At 39.9% G+C, this 14118-nt stretch overlaps 1 protein-coding gene across 25 annotated transcripts in view; it reads left to right on the plus strand.

The window, feature by feature from the left end:
- Window positions 1–11042, plus strand: part of Slmap (sarcolemma associated protein) — a 129302-nt gene extending 118260 nt beyond the window's left edge. For 14 of the 25 annotated variants that reach the window (XM_048421571.3, XM_048421586.3, XM_048421579.3 and 11 more), the window contains 4 exons: window positions 1591–1762; window positions 6036–6170; window positions 7958–8047; window positions 9229–11042. In XM_048421571.3, the coding sequence (XP_048277528.3) occupies window positions 1591–1762; window positions 6036–6170; window positions 7958–8041 (391 nt within the window). In that variant the 3' untranslated portion in view covers window positions 8042–8047; window positions 9229–11042. The remainder of the gene's footprint in view (window positions 1–1590; window positions 1763–6035; window positions 6171–7957; window positions 8048–9228) is intronic. The other 11 variants (XM_048421570.3, XM_048421585.3, XM_048421577.3 and 8 more) reach the window with 1 other exon arrangement.
- Window positions 11043–14118: the final 3076 nt, after the last annotated feature.

The following is a 14118-nucleotide window of genomic DNA, read 5'->3' on the forward strand; positions in this document are numbered from 1 at the left end:
AGATGTTTTATGTGTGTGGGTGTTTTGTTGCCTGTGTTCATGTACACCATGTGCATGCATTGCCTGCAGAAGTCAGAAGAGGACAATGTAGTTACAAATGGTTGTGAACTACAGTGTGAATGCGGAGGCTCAAGCACAGGGCCTCTGGAAGAGCAACTAGTGCCATCTCTCCAACCCTAAAAATCTTATATTATTTAACTATTTGTGGGAGCTAACTTTTCTCTAAGCCAGGCAGGTCTTTTTTTTTTTCTCACTGTTGTCAAAGAATTGAAAACAAGGGATTATTACCATTTTTCATACTGGAGATTGAACCCAGAGTCTTGATTATGTTAACCCCATGCTCTACCCAGTTTCTGAAAAAGGCATTGATGTTTATTCATATCAAGTTACTTTCCTCGTGTGTCCATTATTTTTAATAGCAAATTATAAAAATAGTCATGTAATTAAAGCTAGAAAATAGCTTCAGATGTTGTCTTAGGGTTTCTATTGCTGTGATAAAACACCATGCTCAAAGAACCTTGGAGAGGAAAGGGCCTTGTAACTCTCGGGTCACAGACCATCTCTGAAGGAAGTCAGAGTAGGAACCTAGAGGCATGAACTGAAGAAGAGGCCAAGGAGGATCAATGCTTATTGGCTTTTTCTTGAATAACCCAGGACCACTTGCCCAGGGTTGGCACCACTCACGTGGACTGAGCCCTCCCACATCAATCATCAATCAAAAAAACACCCCACAAGCCAGTCTGGCAGGACCATTCCTCAACTAAGGCTCCCTCTTCCCAGATGAGTCTAGGTTGTGTCAAGATGACATAAAACAGCCAGTACAAAGGTAGATATTTGACATTAGTAGACCCAGAGACCCCCTCCCCTTGATATTTGCTGCTTGTGCGCATCTGAGAGCTCGGGAAATATTTCTTCAGAGAATAAGGTGTCCCAGCTAAGTGACCAGGTCCATAGTCCACAATTCAGGTTCCCCCTCCCAGTCTCCCCATGTGATGGCACTTTTCATTTGAGCAGGTTTGTGTGAGTTAGCAGTGATGCCTAAGCTGCAGATTTCTGACCCCATTCTCTTTTTGAGTCTTTACTCTTGTAACATAGTTGAAATATGTATTTATAATACAATTAGTAAAGATAATTTGGTATACTAAAGTATGTAATTAGGACCAGGCATGGGGGTGCCATATCTTTAATCCCAGCATTTGAGAGACAAAGGCAGGCAGATCTCTTCGAGTTCAAGACCCACCTGGTCTACAAAGGAAGGTCCAGGCCAGCCAAAACTAAACAGTATGACCCTGTCTCAAAACAAGAAAATGAAACAAAAACAAAGAAAACTCCCAAAGTATAATTAGTCATTTTCTTCTATTTATAAAATTTCTACTTTTATGTATATTTGAAAGGATACAGCTTTAAACTTCAATGGATTTTTTTTTGAAGTGTCTTAATGCCTTTTCCTTACTGAAATTATTTTACTTTTTTTGTACCATTTTTTTCTGCTGTGAAATACACTCCCTCCCACCTAGTGAAATGCTGAGATCCTGGGCTTTCTCTGTGTCCACTGTCTGCTGTGAATGACTGACCGTGTTTATATTGCAGTTCTCAGAAGCAGAGTCTGGAGCTCACGAGTGACCTCAGCATCCTGCAGATGACGAGGAAAGAGCTCGAGAATCAAGTGGGATCCTTGAAAGAGCAACATCTTCGTGACTCGGCTGACTTAAAAACTCTTCTCAGTAAGGCTGAAAACCAAGCAAAGGATGTTCAGAAAGAGGTAAAGCGAAAAGACATGCTCAGCCCAATTATGGTTGGACTTAAAGCCAAAGGCAAATCAGATATCCATGCTACTTAGAACTAAAGAAAAGCAGAAAGCAGATTACCTGACAGTTGACACTTGGAGCATCCCAGCCTGGTAATTACTAGCTGTGCGTCATGATCCCTATCAAGAGAATTGACCTAGTGTTTGCTTTCACACATACAGACATAAGAGCTAGTTTTTAACTTTTCTCTGTTGGCTGACATGAGAGACCCTTTGTAGCAGATTGCTTGGTTTATTTAAGTATCAAAGAGTGTGCAATAATAAATGAAGCATTCTTTTGGAAGGCAAACTGCAATCTAGGACAACATCGTAGCTGGAGCTATTATGCTGCTGGGAAAGTGGCTAAAGTGATGACTCGTGCTTGTCATTCCAGCGCCTGGGGGCTGAGGCAAGGGATAGCGGTGAGGTCAAGGCTTTGTTGGGTTACACAAATATATATACAGATGGGCAAGGTGATATACACCTACAATTCCAGCACTTGGGTGGGAGATAGAACAGGAAAATCAGGAGTTCAAGGTCAGCCTCAGCTGCATAGTGCGTTTGAGAATAGCTTAAGCTGCATCAGATCCATGTCAGAAAACAAACAAGAAGAAAAAAAATTACTTAAAATTTACCTATATACAGACAGCCAAATGCCTGTTGTGTGGCACTGTATATCCCACCCCCTACTTTCTCTTGGTCTTCACAAATACACACACTTAAGTTTTCATGTGATTTTGCTTATACCTTAATTCCATTAACTTGTGGAATAATCGTGTTAATGATGGTAAAAGGTTGACTTGGAAGGGACCCACCCCAGGTCGTTCTGAACAGGATAAGTAAAGTTGACCACGGGGCAGTAAAAGTTGTGTTCGCTCCTGCTGGCCTTCCTGCACTGACGCCTGACCAGCTCAGGATGCGGTTAATAAAGCCTGTCTGCTCATCAGGAAGCTCCAGCTGGAGACTTGCTGACTGTCAACATTCTTCATGAGATAGAAGGAAGTGAAAGATAGGTCTTGTCTTTTAAAATGAATTTTTTAAAAGTTGTTTTTAGGAAATAAAATGTGAATTTCTCTCTGCACTTTCCCTGGAGCATTCTAAGTTTGGAAATGATTGTTCTCTGTCTTTGTGCTTGTTTCTGAAGGAATAAAGCTGCAAAAGTTTTATATTCATGTAGACACACTGACTTTGAAATGTTCTGCTTTACCTGGTTAAGGATGTGTATTTAGGAGCATCCTCATTTGGTTGAAACACAAATTTTGTGCCAAAGTAAATATCCTAATATTTAATACTGTAAGCACGTTGTGCCCTTCCAGTTCATGTGCCATAATTCTTTCAATATAAGGGAAGAATTTGTGGTGGGAAGATTATTCTGTTGTATGTTATTATGAATACATTAGCCATTTGTTGCGTTATTTGTTTGCCTGCTTTCAGTCACTGAATAATCAATGCCAAATGCTTTAACTGTTTCACGGATGGCAGTGGCTTGTTGTCACAGCATCGCAAGTGTTGCTAGTCTTTGGATTGCATTAAATGCAGCATATTTGAAAATATGTCTGAGCTTGTTAGTATGTTCTTTCCTACTTTCTGTTCATTGTTTTTCATTGTGAAATGATGTATAGTCATCATATTCCTTTGTAATGTGAAATTGCTCTGTTTGTCCTTCTGTCAACATATTGGATACTAATCTGTAAGTAAAAGGATTTTAATAAGGTTTTTTATCTCTGTAATATACTACAAATACATTATTACTTTTTAGTAATGCATACTTACTTCTTTTCAACATTTTGCTTTGCTCTCCTTTCTCTCTTGGAATCATGCTTACTGTACTCAAAAATCCTGATCATGTGTCTTCAGTGCTATAAGAGGTTAAACTATTGTAATCTGAGCAACCCTACATATGATTATTTTTTTGTGAAGAAGAATCACAGGTGTTGGTAATATGTCGTATTTCTCTCTTAAGACCAACCTCACTGGTTACTTCAAAGTTAAAAAGCAAGAGGGAACAGAAGTGATATCCCAGCAAGGTGTAAAAAAATCTAAGACTGCAGAAGGTGACCTTTGTTCTGCTTGTTAAAGCTTTATCTATGGTAATTTTTATATAAATAACTCCAAAGAAAAAGCATGAAAAATAATTCTCAAAAGTTAAAGAAAAGAATTGTATATCATCTTTATATTTGATTTTATAAAGCATCTATATATTTTAATTTAGTGAGAATATCTATGATCCAAGAGTTCAACCAGTGTGTGGCATATACTTGCAATCTGCACACTTAGGAAGCTGAGATAGGTCTTGAGTTGGTGCCAACGGGGCTGCATAGATTCTGTCTCAAAGAAACCAACCAACCAACCAACCAACCAACCAGCACATACATAAAACATTGAACATCTACCTCTGCCCTGAAAAGCCTGACTCAGGGTTGGTGTTTGGCTCCCTGTCTTTGTTCAGGGCCAGCATCCTCCCCATGCACTGCTGTGCCTGAGGTAAGCAGCAGTGTCCCGTGACTGCACTGCTTTCCTGTGCTGCTGCTTCTCCCTCCTGAATTGGAGAGACGATGCAGAGGGCAGTCTGGATATAGAAATGGTGAAGAGGTTGACCAAGCACCTTTGACCTATCCTTTATTAGCACTGTTGGGAACTGATTTACAGTCACTAAGAACTGACTGCGTTCTAAGGTGCAAAAGTTAGCCTAGAATCACTGACTTTTCCTTGGCAGCCTCCCAGTAACCTTTTACCTTCTGGGAGAAGTTCACAGACCCTCACATCAGCTGAAAAAAGCTGTCACAAACAAAACCTGTGAATCTTAGTCTTTGGTTCATTTTCTAGTGTATTTCCCAGGGCTATTCCAGGAATGTTTTTAGGGTAAAAAACAAAACAAAACACACACACACACATATATATAGATATAGATAGATAGATAGATAGATAGATAGATAGATAGATAGATAGATAGATAGATAGATATCGTCCTTCCTGGTAACCTCTGACCTCTGATGCTGACCCTTTTCCTGTTCCCTTCTTTCCTAATGACTTCACACATTTCATCTTTCTTAGTGCTTGTCTTTATTGAGTATTGAGTATTGATGACTAACAAAGTTTGCAAAAATTCAAAATCCAAGGTGTTTGCATTTTTCAGAAGACTAAAGGAGTTAAGTTTGGGATATAGGTAGAGAAGAACTAGAAATCGTCCTTTCTCCTAAGCCATGCTGAGACAAGAAGAGGAGCCTTTCTGATAGACTATACTCGTGGGATATTTGTTTTCTAATCAGTCCTTGCCTTCCTGTCTTCCTTCTGAAACACTCGGAGATGGCAGGATGGGTAGCAACAGTGGAGACAGGCACACAGAGATGGCAGAATGGGTAGCGGCAGTGGAGACAGAGGCGCATAGCAGCAGAACAGTGTCCCTTGGGGAACCTAGTCTTCAGTAAGCTGCAGCATCTAGAAATGGAACCAGTCTAGAATTCCAGCTTTTTGGGAACACTGAGAAATCAGCCACACTGTGTATCACATTGGTTTGCCCATCTTCAGGGGATTTGTATGAAAATCATGTTGCTTATATATATTCCTATTATGCCTATATATAACAACACACACATATATAAACAATTTTCAAGAGTAGAATGGCTGGTTCCTTTATGGAAACTTTTGTGTCAGAAACAGATTTTGAAAAGTCGTTTGAATTGGTACTGATGGGCTTTAAGTGTCAGATGCCCCAGTCTTTGTGGTGAGTATATCAGATGCCTTTCTCTGCTCTATTTGTCTAGAACAGTTGCTGATAGCGACTGATAATGTCTACCAGTGCTGAGTAACAGAAGACCTAGTGAAAGTTAGTGGTTTTTATTTCAAGAGTAAATAACTCGGCTAATGTGGCTTCCTTTTAATTACCAGAAAATACATTTAGACCTAACACTGCCATTTAATTAGGATTTGTCTCTACCTGTTTGTCTTTTGCTCAAAGGAAAAATTTTCAGCTTTCCCTCTTCTCACTTGATGGAAGAAGTGACCTTTTATATTATAAACAGGTGACAACACGGTATGTTCTATTCTTTGATTTTAACACCAGGGCAAGAAAATCATTACATAGAGTTAAGCCAGCATTAAAGATTTCGTACTATGAGTACCAGGGACACAGAAGGGCTTGACTTTGGTGTTCAAAGTTCTTAAACAGGGCCTGGTGTACACCTGACTAGAACTGTAGTCCATACCATTTTAAGTCAAGCCTGCACACTCTTTTTTTCTTTACCTTTAGTATGAAAAGACACAGACTGTCCTCTCAGAACTGAAGTTGAAGTTTGAAATGACTGAGCAGGAAAAGCAATCAATCACAGATGAACTCAAACAGTGTAAAGACAACCTGAAGCTGCTGCGAGAGAAAGGAAATAATGTAAGTGTTGGCCCCTCAGCTCAGCTTCCATCGGGAGGAGTGTCAGAGGCTGACCATGTTTATCAGAGACGTGACTGTGATCTGGGAAACTGTGATAGAACTGTTGTGTCTCAGGATTTCTTTCTTTTTAAGTAAGAATTTACCCCTTTAACTTACACCCGCGGAAAAGCTTGATTCCTGCTTGGTGGAAAACAAGCATCAGTGAAACAACTTAGAAGACCCATCTGGGTTGCCCAGACGGTCTGAGTTTCTCATTGAGTATCACCTGACTTGTTGAAGCCGGTGCCACCCAAGGCCATCTAGGAGACATGGTACACGCTGGGCCTTAGCTTTAGGTTGTCTCAGAAAGCAGAGCTTTAGAACAGTCTTCATTTTTCTACTAGTAATGTCCATTCCTAAAAGCTTTCTGTGTATTTGGCATCTATCTATCAGTAATTGATAAATCGATGTAGAATTCTCTAGTGTGTGTTTGAGAGAGAGATGGGGCTGGCGAGCACAGAGATGGGAAAAGCATTCAGCTGTCAGTTTAGTTTGATAACACTTGTTTCTCCCTGGGAAGAAAGATATTTAAGGTGAAGTTATACTAAATAAATGTCCTGTTGTTTGTTGTGGTGACCGTTGCCTTTGTGGGCCCTAACTGACGGGTGTTCGGTGTGGTTGGCTGTGCTCTGAGGCTCACTCCACCTCTCAGCTGGACACTGCAGTGCACGTGAACCACACGCTTCCTGTGCTGTCTGACTTGCAGCACACGTGCAGACGAGTTTCGTTGCATGGCCATCCAGTTATGTAGTTTTCACAGAATGCTCATGAGTTGTGTCCAACTGTCCTTTGCTTACTAAAGTTATAGGTTTTAGGCAACAAAGGATTGCTGGTTAGGTAGGGGTCCTTTAGAATTCAAAGAGTTTGTGCTAAACAGAAGTGGATTGCATTTATTTCTTAATGCATAGAATATAGAAGTCTTCTAAAATCAGGTCATAATGATTTGATACCTTTTCTTTTGTGTTAATTCATACCTGACTAAAGAGTTTCAGTCCACTTCTTGCTAAATTAACCTACAAAGACATCTTGCATGATCAGAATGACCCTTCCCGTGCTGTTACTGTTTATAGTTGCATAAAACTATTCACCTTCAGGATGAATTTACCTTTTTCATTATATAGGCTTATATATCCAAGTAATTCCTTTCCCCTTTAAAAAAAATCAGATACATTTAGGATAAAGGAAAGCTTTGGCTGCCTGTTTATCAGACATGCAGACATGTGCCACACCTCTTGCCCCATCAAGCTCACATTATCCACAAAACATGTATTTTTGAGCTTTAAAAGAATACCTCAAAAGTGAAAAGAATTTTGGTTGGAAGGAAAATGGATTTCAATGGAGGAACAAAATATACCCTATCCATTGCCATGGGAACATATCTATCAATTAGTGGACTTCATATGTGAAACAAAAATACTATATTATCAAACAGAGCATCGCTTGATAAACTGTCGTTGTTGCTCTGTCTGAGACTGTCACGTTTCATTAGGATATTTGGGGACACGTGCATTGACTGTTACCTCCAACCGTTCCTTTTAAAGTGGTAGTTTCTTAGCATATGTATCACAGCCCATCATTCTGGATTGTGTTAGATGTCTTTAAGATGTTTCGATTGGCGCAAACCTGAGTGGTGTACTTCTGTTACTTCAGTCTTCCTCTCCTTCTCCAACCACTCCCTGGGGTCTAAATCATCTTATCTGATTTTTTACATAGCATAAAATGATTTTAATATCCCTTCCCTTCTTCAGCCCTCCATATTACAACCTGTCCCAGCCGTATTCATCGGCCTATTCCTGGCTTTCCTGTTTTGGTGTTTCGGTCCATTGTGGTAGAGAAAGGTACAAGCACTACTGTTGAGTCTTGTCTGTTCGTCCCTGTCACCCGTCTGTGCCATATTTGTAGTAGAGTGCATGGCAAAACCACAAAGGTGTTTTGTTACCTGACGCAAACCCTTCATTTAGTTTGCTATGTATCTGTGTCATACTAATGAACAATCAGCTAATCACATAACATTGTGTCTTGTTTCTTTTGTAGTAGTACTAACCATGAATTAACCCCATGCTAACCTGTTGTTGAAATGCTTCCTTTAACCGAGTCTTTATCTCTAGCAAACTGGAGTAAGCAGTGAATTTCTGCAATATCACCACCTATATCCCAGTTATGTGTTCAGTCAGATTTGAATGAGAAATGAAGAGTTTGCATCTTTGAAATTTTCAGCCAGCTGCATTACCCTTCTTTTTCTTTCCTCCATGGTGTGGAGTTTTCCTTTAATCCTTTGCCTGTTTGCTGGGAAGATGAAAGAAAGTGAGATTAGTGTAATGAACCATTGGCTCACAATTTCAACACCAATGAGAATTTACTTGTATAATATAAGTAAACTCTATAACAAGCCTTTTTGAGCTTTGATCTGCAAATTAAGAGTATTTTTCAAGAATACTATCAGAATATCAGTAGGAATAAGGTAGCAACCAAAGTAAATGGATTTTATAAATCCTCTGAAAGCTGACTGGGAAGCCCATCTGTGCCTTGCCTTTAACTGGTAATCAAGCATGCTTATCAGAGGAACCTACGGCAGGGCCTCAGTGCCCCTGTCCTTGGAACCTCAGCTGATTCCTGTCTTCTTTGGTTTCAAGTTCCAGGATCAAGCCTGCATCATTTTCTTTCTACCTCATCTTAGAATTCTGATTTTCATAGAAACAAACTTTTCAGCAGAAGTATACTGCAGGTGCACAGTAAATGCGCAGGCGCATTCTAGAATTTCAGGTGTAACTACTAAGTTTCAACTGTAACAAAGTTGAAAATTGTCCAGGACTTTCCTGGGGTGTTCAGGCTTCCACACAATGTTCCTGCTAGTATGGTTCTTCCTCGTTTTCCTTTCTTTCTACATGTAGCCTTTACCATGCAAGTGCAGAGTTTTCTGGTGGTCTTTTAAGTATGTGGGACTCAGTTCATCCAGGGTTAAATAGTATGAAAGGAGAGGGGAGAATGCGATATTGACTCTTGGTTTCTTTCCACACAGAAACCCTGGCCCTGGATGCCCATGTTGGCGGCCCTGGTTGCGGTGACAGCCATCGTGCTGTATGTGCCAGGTCTGGCCAGAGCTTCTCCGTGACGGTGTCTTGAGTCTGTGCACCATCCTCCTTCTAGAAGCTGGCATCACACTCATGCTGGGGACAGCAGAACCATTTTCTTCCTTTTTACCTCTTAAAACAGCAAAGTGCAAGAATACAGCTATAGGGTCATTGCTTTAACTTATATGAAAATATATCTGTCTATAGAGAGGATATAAAGTTGTGAATTTATTCGGTTTTTCATGTAATTTTTAAATTAGTATGTTGAGATTCTGAATATTATGGTGGCCTAAAGTAGGTTTCTTAGTTCACCAAATTATTTATACCATAAATTTATAAATATTTTACTCTGAATTCTGATGGCCACATAATTCATTTTTCTGATTCAATAACTACTCAAACCGAACAACCAATACCTACATGGGAAGAGAGGCCCTGTGTGCTCAGTGCCTATCAGTTTGAATATATATACACACACACATTATATATATATATTTTTTTTACATATGTATGCCATTTTTACTTGTTATAAAACCACTGAGCTATTGGGAACAAGACTTAGACAATTATTTGTGTGGATTTTTTTTTAAGGAAAAACACATTTGGAAAATATTCTGTTATAATGATAATTTGGGGAATACATACATGTTTGTTCAGCCTTAATGTGACTTGAAGATGTGAAGGACATCAGCTTTGAAAAACTTTCCATGAGAGTTTGTATTTTCTTGAGCAAACTGAAATATTTCTGGGAGCAAAAACACAATTGCATAATTTCAGTGCAATCAACCAAACTGTTGAGTAAATTGGAGTGTAACTTACTAAACCTCATGTATTTAAGAAATGTTTTCTTTAAACGCCAAGTTACCTTCTCATATACAGCAGTTTAGAAAGCATGATTTTTTTTTCTGTCATCTGTTCCTCCATGCATGTTTAATTGAAGGAAGAATTATATCTGTTTAGATAAGCTTTTATTGATTTAATTTGGTTATGATGTGGCGCTAATTCACATTTAAGGTGAACTGATGTTACCTACCAAGATTTCTTGCTTGGATATACAAATGGTTATTTCTTTTTATTGTTAATTGGGACAGCCTGTTAATTAGTAGCACTATTCCCAAGATTGGTAGTGTTTCATGCACAGTGACACACCTAAGCACTGCTTGACATTATACATTTAAAACACAGAGGTTAAAGTTTAACTATGGTTTTGTGCAGCACCATAGTGATGTCAGTATCCTAAAGCATCACATAGTTCAATTTTCTTCAGTCAGACTGGGAGGGAATGTTGGTGAATTGGCTTGAATGTTCTATGAGAATATCCAGATCTAGCCAGATACTGAGATATCTGGCTAGGATATAATTTGCCTCATGATGTTTGGTGGTCATTGTTTTTACTTTCAAAGTTGTATTTAAAGCTATTGGGGTCGTTGCTGGGAGAATCACTAGATTTATGGAGGAATTAGCCACAAATGACTTGTAGAAAATACTGTCATATAGTTCATTTTACCATTCTCTGTTGCAGGAAGCCACTCCACCACAGAATGCTAATATGCCAGTGGTACCCAGTACCTCTTGTATATAGTTATTGCAAATACTGTTCTGAAATGCATAACTTCAAAATTACCTTTTTTAAAGTAAATAATTGTTTGAAATCTATTTTGTAAAGATAAAACGTACAATAGAATTTCTGGAGTACAGATTAAACTATTTGCACTAACACACGTGATGTGCATGATTTAATAAAATAACTTTAATCTCCCTATGCATGTTTGAGTTGTATGTAATTGGAGTCTTAGTGCTGGCTCTGCCATTTGGGTGTCCCTAACCTTTGCTTGACGTGACTTGTGTTAAACATGTTAGATGTTTGTCAGGATTTAAAAGAAACAAGAGCAGTTTCCTCCCAAGTTTTACTTAATTTACTATTGTACCTTTTCTTCTTTTAATATGATTATTGTTAATATGTGACTCCCTTGCCAGGCTAATGCTATCAAATGTAAGGCCTGGTGTCAATATTTACTTTACTCAAATCAAATAAATGGGATTTTGTAGTTATTTCCGGTTTTTCCTCAAGAACGTAATAATAATAAGCCTGTTCATAAGCAGCACCTCCAGTTCCCTTCCAGGTTAAACAGAGCAGGATGTTACAAGGTGTGGATACTAACGCGCTTGCCTGTTAGTTCAAGGCCACCGCAGACTACACAGTAAGACCTTGTCTCCTGACAGTGGCAAAATCAAATGAAAGAACAGGGTCTTTACCAGGGTACACACCGCTACTGACTCTTATCTCTGGGTGTATCATCTTTATCAGGAGGAGATCACTTCATTTTCTCGGAGTTTCTATTCCATCATCTAGAAACTGAGAAGAAAAATATCTCTATGAACTCAGATGTTTGACCAAAAAATAGTATATTTTTCTCTCTTTAATTATCAGACTTGCCTCAGATCTCCACCCCCTGTTATAGCCTGATGAGCTAGATTGTCACTTAGCAGCACAAAGTGACAATTCCAGGACCGCCACTGATGGTCTGCGCATCAGCAAAAGCGCTCTGCATTCTTTTATACAGTTTCTGTTGCTGGGAGGCAGAAGCAAGCCAGCAGGTTATAAGGGCCAATGAAAGACAGTTAGCGTAGTCTAATCCACAGGTTTTTTTAAAGTTTAAAATAATAGGTATGGTTTCAAGTGTGCCCCGGTTTGAATGACTTTGAGCAGATGCTATCTCCTCCCTGTGACTGCGCCTTCCTTACAGCACACTGAGCCTGGGTACAGAACAATTTAGCCCTGGAGAAGATGTCTTTTTCCGAAGTCGCATCACCCCACTATGAGTTTTGACTTCTTCCAGTGGTTGTAATGTCTGCTGTCAAAATCTGCAAGATCAACTGAGGTAAAAATGCAAGCTTACTCCAAAAATGTACTTCCAGGAATTTGTTTTGCAAACGCAGTTATGTGCACAAGGACAATTAGTGTGGGATTTTTGTAAGATAAATGATCAAAATGTCTAGGAGTAGATTATTGTTCAGTCCAGGGGGGGAATCACGCAAAGATGGGGACAGACCACCAAGTCTAATAAACCAGAAGCAAACTTTATTCCTGGAAAAAAATTAAAATAAAAAAACACCGCCGGACACAAAAAGCTTATCAGCTAGCTGAGACCAACTGCAGCCAGTGATGGGTTTGTAAGGCTGTGGCCCTGACTGATCTCTAAATCTAGCTTCTTATAGTAGGGGACACCAAGCATTAGGTCTGAACAAAAGAATTTCTTGCAGTATCTATAATGGAAAAATTAAAAATTGCTGCAGAATCCCCGGCAGCAGTCAGCAGCAGAAATGCTGTAGGTTCCCAAGTGGTGGTAGCGGGTCATACGGCAGCAGGCAGCGGGTCCTGAGAGCAGACGGTCCCTAGCAGTGACTGGTCCCCGGAAGGGAGACAGGTGGCGGGCGAGCAAGAGACAGAGACATGGATAAGTACACCATGCAGAGTGAGGTTGGACATTGATTAGGTGGGTTATGAAGGGGAAGGGAAAAGGGGAGAAGAGCAGAGAGAGAGAGTAGTGAGAAACGAAAGCTGCCTCTTCGAGAGGGAGACAGAAAAAAGAGAAACTAGGGCTGCAAGCTTGAAAGACCTGCCTGCCTCAGCGAATGAGGGAGGGAGTGGGCGTGGCTTGTCTCTTAAAGAGACAGAACAACCATTACATTATCAAGGTAAAACTCAGATACAGATCGCCTTACTTTACAATCTTCATTAATAGAGTTTTTCAGTTAAACTAGTGTTTGCACTTAATCTGTTGTCTTCCCTGATATTCCCAGGTGGTGTTTACTGAAGCTCTGCCTTCTCTCCTTGGATGCTGCCAGTTTCACATAGCAGGGATAGTGCATAACCCAGAGGTCACGTGTATCCACCTCCTAAAGGTTAACTCAGCTCACATCCATCGTGTAATCACGCATGGCCAGGGTGTTATCTTAGGGCTAATATCAGTTTGCAGAGATGCTTGGGCCTTGTAAATGGACTATGGGTTGCTGACAGTCTGCTTTCATTCTCCTAGGCTTACAACTTTATATTTCTTCATTTCTACATTCTTATTTCTGGAATCTACGTTTTTATGTTCTTACTCTTGGACTCTTCAGTCATTGGCTAAAGCACTTGTTAGTGCCACACTAAAGATTATATACTATGTATTGTGTCTCCTGAACCTGGGATATGAGGACCCGAAAGAACGGGGTGACTACAGTCTAATGCTGTGGACAACCTTACTTCAGTTTCAGTGTACTTTTACTTCATTTTATTTTTTTGAGACAGGGTTTCTCTGTGTAGCCCTAACTGTCCTAGAACTCTCATTGTAGATCAGGCTGGCCTCAAACTCACAGGAATCCATCTGCCTCTGCCTCCCGACTGCTGGGATTAAAGACGTGTGCCACCACCGCCTGACTCGTTATACTTTTATACACAAATGTAACAAAGAAAGCAGTGATCCAAGAAAGGTTGTTTTAGTTCAGAAAAACATGTAAATAAATGTCAATAAGCACTAAATATGAACAGAGCAGCCCTTTCCCAGACAGACAATTTAAAGAGTTGCCCGACAGGCACTATAGATTATACCTGGGAAGGGAAAGCATGAAAGCAGGACAGAAGGCCGTATCTAGATTCCGGGTACACTGGCCAGATTGGGTTCTGACGACCAACAAGAATAAACATGTCTTATAAATTGAATGTAATGTCACAGGGGGCAGGAAATCACATCCAAGAACAATCCAGGGAACAAATACACCTGAGGTAAAAGGCCTTCTGTCTTTTTCCTGGACAGTTCCCCAAGCCATTTTTCCTTTGACCACTTTTGCCCCTT

The sequence above is a fragment of the Myodes glareolus genome, chromosome 5 (assembly GCF_982192425.1).
Source record: "Myodes glareolus chromosome 5, mMyoGla1.1, whole genome shotgun sequence".
NCBI lineage: Eukaryota > Metazoa > Chordata > Mammalia > Rodentia > Cricetidae > Myodes > Myodes glareolus.